The sequence below is a fragment of the Raphanus sativus genome, chromosome 5, assembly GCF_000801105.2.
Source record: "Raphanus sativus cultivar WK10039 chromosome 5, ASM80110v3, whole genome shotgun sequence".
Taxonomy (NCBI): Eukaryota; Viridiplantae; Streptophyta; class Magnoliopsida; order Brassicales; family Brassicaceae; genus Raphanus; species Raphanus sativus.
In genome coordinates this window covers 16076822-16082162 of record NC_079515.1, presented here as the reverse complement: position 1 = coordinate 16082162, position 5341 = coordinate 16076822, and the positions used below count along the sequence as shown (strand labels likewise).

The 5341-nt window shown below is 32.2% G+C and overlaps 1 protein-coding gene across 1 annotated transcript; it reads right to left on the bottom strand.

The window, feature by feature from the left end:
- Positions 1-635: 635 nt before the first annotated feature.
- On the bottom strand, positions 636-1619 carry LOC108858346 (uncharacterized). The gene is made up of 2 exons (XM_018632291.1): positions 1089-1619; positions 636-1043 (listed from the first exon to the last, which is right to left on the bottom strand). The coding sequence occupies exons 1-2, from the start codon at positions 1617-1619 to the stop codon at positions 636-638; spliced, it is 939 nt and encodes a 312-aa protein (XP_018487793.1).
- Positions 1620-5341: the final 3722 nt, after the last annotated feature.

Genomic DNA, 5341 nt, shown 5'->3' with positions numbered 1-5341 from the left:
TCTCATTAGTTCTCCTTTTATAGTGCTTGAGAACCATCTCTTTTCTTTTCCTTAAGGTTCTCTTTGCACTTTCCTTTCCTATCTCCATAGACTCTGATGCATCCTCAATCACGTCTGGTGGGTTTTCTGAAGGTTTGGGTTGGGGTTTGAGTGCATTAATTTGGGCCATGTGTATTTTGGGTAGCCGCACTCTGTATGTAAGTGGTGTGCGCTGATCGATCTCGGACTGCTCATGTCAATCGATGACGGGCTCATGGCGTCGATCGATAACCGGTTCCTGGTGTTGATCGATGAAGGTTTCAGGTGGGTGAGGGTCATGTCTTGCTGCAAACTCCCCGTGGATCAAAATCCGTACTGGTTTGCTCGTAGCAGTAGACCTTGTTGACTTCGTCGATCGATGTGGGGACTCGAACATCGATCGATGGTCATCATCCCATGTCGATTGATGACTTCTGCATGGCGCCGGTCGACACCAATGAGAACTGTCATGGCACTCTCTACTTCAAAGTCGTCCTCATGAAGTCTCTCATGCTTCACCACTCGCCAGAAATCATCCTCTATGATGGCATTCACTTGGTGTCTCACTACTTCTTCTCTCTCCTTTTTACTAAAGCTTCCTGTCTCCTAATAGCCTCTCATATCTGAATCACTTGTGTCTCCAACTTCCTTACATGAGCGCTAAAGGTGTTAAATTTTGCATTCAGGTTGGTGTAGGCATAATTTATCTTTTCATTGAATTTTACAGTAAGCCTCTGCTGACCTTCTAGAACCTGATCAAGCATTGCTTCGATTTTTCTCTCCTGAGTAGGTGGTGCTGGATTCTGATAGAAATAGTTATTAAGACTCTTGTTGTTGTTGTTGTAAGGCTTCTGGTACTGTGAATTTTGACGGTAGTTGCTCCTCTGACTGTTTCCATATAAGTTCATGTTTCCACTCTGGTTTCCAGATCTCTGAAATCCAGTGCCACTGATGTAATTCACATCCTCCTCTACATATCTCTCTTCATCAGTCTCTACAGCTTCTACATCTTCAGCAAAGCTAACCTGCTTCTAAAGAAGCTTTTGAACATTACCTAGTTTGGCTCTCACATCGTCCATATGCTCCTTTCCAAGGGTAGTGGCTGATTTTCTTCTCTCATAATCAGTGTTCTTGGTGCTGTTGCTAGATGCCAAGTTCTCTATAAGTCTCACAACCTCTTCTGGATTCCTGGTGTTGAAGTTCCCTTCACTAGCTGTGTCTAGAGTTGTCTTATATGCCAGATCTAAACCTCTGAAGAAAGTGCTGAGCAGCTGCACTTGGTTGAATTCATGGTGTGGACATTCTCTCTGATAAGACCTGAACCGAACCCAACAGTTCCTGAAAAACTCTGTAGGCTCATGCGCTAATGTAGCAATCTTGCTCCTCAAATCCTCTGCGCCTGTCTCATCAAAGAAATTACGCAAGAATGCGTTTTTGATGTTTGCCCAGGATGTAATAGATCCTGGTGGTAACTGCTTAAGCCATTGCAAAGCTTCTCCAACAAGAGAGTACTTGAAGAGCTTACAAAGAAGGTAGAGAGTAGAGACTCCATTTTCTTTAATAGCAGAAATAAGATCCTCGAACCTCTCTAGATGGTCCATAGGACGCTCATGGGATGTCCCACTGTAGGGTGTATGCCCCACGAGTGAGTAGTACTAAGGCTTCACCTCGAAATCAGCTCTATGTATGTCTGGAGGACGAATAGCAGATATGTTGGCCTAGAATTGATCTGGACGGTTGTAGTCAGCCAATGATCTATTTATAGCTTCTTCTGCAGCCCGAGCAGCAACTGCAGCAGCCTCAACTTCTGGATCAGAGATTGCAGAAAGTTATTCTTCATTGCACATAACTCAAACCTTGCCTCTTAACACTGTTTTCCTGAGGAAAATATCTCTTTTCTTAACTAATTCGACCAAAGAAATCTTTGCCAAATTTTCTCTATTTTCTTTTTCAAAGATGACGTTCTCAGCATCATAATCATCTCCGTCAACCTCGTCTTGCTTCAACTTTCCTTTCTTCTTCTCGTTATTCTTGTCAGAATCATAATCATCTCAATCAACCTCACCTTGCTTCATCTTCCCTTTCTTCTTCTCGTTATTCTTAGCCCCCTTAACATTACTTGATGCACTTGCATTATCACAAGGATTTCGCTTCTCTTTTTCACCAGTACGTGAATCAGTTGCCATCTTATTAAGATCAATGTCAATCTTATTTGGATTTCTTTGGTTGGCTTTATAGGTAACACACAATCGAGTTGACAGATGCTTCTTAAAAACCGTAGAAAGTTTTGAACTTGGCGTGAGTTTGCAATGATCACTGGTGGACATTCTGATGAATTGATCAATCCAATAGGTAGATAACTCAATTCCAAATCGGCATCCGTTTCTTTGAAACCAAAATCCTCTATTGCAATTTTCTGTAACTCTTCAATAGAGGAGCTCAATTGAAAATAAAATAACCTTCCCCTTTTCTTTACATCAACAAAAAAACTCCAACCTGAAGCTACAACCAATTCTCAAACACCACATGTGAAACATAGATATGAATCATGGTAGAATCAATGTGAACTTTTTGTGAATTTTTTTGTGATCAATCAATGGGATATAGAAGATGGTGTGAGAAGAAGTTTCTAAATTGATTTTTTATATTGGTTTTATAAATCACGTTTTTCTTTTATTTTTTTTAAATCAATTTAATAAATAGAAGAAACTGAATATTCCAAATATTCTCTTCTCATATTTTCGGAACTATTATCTTTATCCGTAGAATATGTATTCTACTATATGTAGAATACATAAAACATATTGAAATCGATTTCTATTAGTTTTAGATTTACAGTAAATGTGTAGATTCCGATTTATACAGGTTTTAAATTTATAATAATGTGTAGATTCTGATTTCTACAGATTTTAGAACAATAAGGTAAGCGTGGAATGTATCTTACAAATATTTTTACATTACTGTTATTTACGTAAATCATGTATTCTAAACATAGTAGATCTAATAAAAAAATAGATTTCATTTTCTACTTTGTAGAATGTCAATTCTACTTTCTGTAAAACATACTATAAAATTATGATTTAAACATTTTTATAACTGGAAAAAATATCACTAAATTGATATAGGTATTTCATTAGTAGTTACTATTTTCCAATTTTTGTTTGTTTGTAAAACTACTTATTTAATTTATTTTCGAAAATACAAAAGAGCATTATAAGAAAAATGGTATAAAATAGAAATTAGCGTAATAGGACATGGTTATTATTTTGGGCTTAAAAACAATTTCCCTTTTTCTTTTTTCCCGCTTAAAACTTCATATATTTTGTAAGCTGGGTTTTTATATTTTTGGCAAAAATAATTGACAGTGCTAATGAAAAAGGCAGAGCAATGACTTACTTAAATTACAGCTAATTACTACAAAAAAGAAGATAGTTTTACATCATTTATTTTTAATATTTGCATTATTTATAAGTGATGTAAAAGAATTTTACATTACATAAAAAGTGACTCTAAAAGTGGTGATGCAAATAATTTACATCAATTCATATAATAACTGATGTAAAAGTATATATTATTTGCATCATTCACATAAATGATATTAAAATATGTCATTTATTATAAATGATGTTAGTTTTTTACATCAATAGTGTTTAATGATGCAAGTATTTCTATCAATTAAAATAATTGATTTTAATAATTATATCATTTATAAATAACTGATACAAAAATTAGTATCAATTTAGAAACGTAATTTTAATAAAATTATTTGATTAAAATGATTTATTTTGTTAAATAATTCCAATTTATATTTTTACTGATTATTTATATTCTTTTTGCAATTTTCTTTCTTTCTAATATCTATTATTATCTTGATAAACAAACTCATATTTCAAAATTGTTGATAAGAATTGTATTAATACATCACACGGTTAAAACAATTATTTACAAAAAAAACACAAATCATACATCAAACCCAATCAGACATAAACTTCAATCCCTATTTTTTATTTTGTCCATGAATTCCATTCCATCTTGTAAACGCAATAACTTGTGTTCCATGTTTCTTCATTCATGATAGGAATCATTCATCATAATACCTGGAGAAACTTTTGTTCTACAAAATCTAAAGCAAAACAGAAAAAAAAATCAGAAATCATGTAGAAAGTTAGAAACTCTTGACATTCTTGTGTAAATGAGTAGAAACAGCATAACATTTTAACCTTTATTTTCATATCTCCATTGATTTTTAAACTCACTGTCTTCACCTTTGTTAACCTGACAATGATGATAATATGGAAACCATTCCATATAATAAGAAAAGAAATAAGCAATCGGAAGTGTGAAAACATAATATGCAACCATATGAAAGAATATACAACCTGGTTTTAAAATGACTGAGAATGGCTTTCCACGAGAATGACTGAGAATGGGTTTCCACTGTGTATGGAAGAAGATGAGTTTGTAAAAAATGACTGAGAATGGCTTTCCACTGTGTGTGGGAGAAGATGAGTTTGTAAAAAAATGTAGAGTGTCGTGGTCTATATGCAGTTTATTTGTTGTTACCAAAAGATTGTGATCTAGTGGATCAGAAAAAATAGGAGATGTTACTATATTTTGGGGAAATATATATATTTTAATAGTTTCAATTTTTATTAACAAAACAAATCATGGTAATAAATAGAAAATTAGTTACTTTATTTGTTTAATTATGTCGAAATCTGTCTTATTAATTTAAATTTTAAGAAAAACATTTCGTTCAACTTCTTTATTTATTTAATTAATTATATATTATTATGAGCATAGAAATACTTATAACAATATAGTGTTTCACAGTTAAAAAAACAATATAGTTTTCAGATTCTTTATCAATAAATATATTTAGTTATCATTTTAGCATTTCATGATATCAAATTATTTTAGTTACTTATCAAATAGATTTTTATTTATGTAAATTACATGAAAATATTGAATATTATAGTTTATAATAAGATCTTCATCAATATATTAATTCAACAAACAAAGGAATTACATACATATTAATATTAAATTAAAAATACGTTAGTAGCATTTTATCATTAATATCAAGTTTGCATATTTTATTGAAATGATGTTACTTTGTATCATTTTCTAAGTAATACTAATAAAAAATAGTAAATGTATCAGTTATTTAAGTGATACAAAGTTGTATCTTGTATCAATTTTAGGAAACGATGTAACAAACATAGATTTGTATCGGTGTTTATTGAAATGATATAAAATAATTTAATTACTGTATCATTTATTATATCCGATGCTGTAACACATATTTTAAATCATTTAACAA

What these genes read in the sequence shown, in the direction of transcription:
- LOC108858346 (XM_018632291.1), bottom strand. Translation starts at nt 1,619, where the DNA reads ATGGACCATCTAGAGAGGTTCGAGGATCTTATTTCTGCTATTAAAGAA. An exon ending in GAAAGGAGCATATGGACGAT is followed by an intron (nt 1,044 to 1,088) that starts GTGAGAGCCAAA and finishes CTTTAGAAGCAG; the next exon opens with GTTAGCTTTGCTGAAGATGT.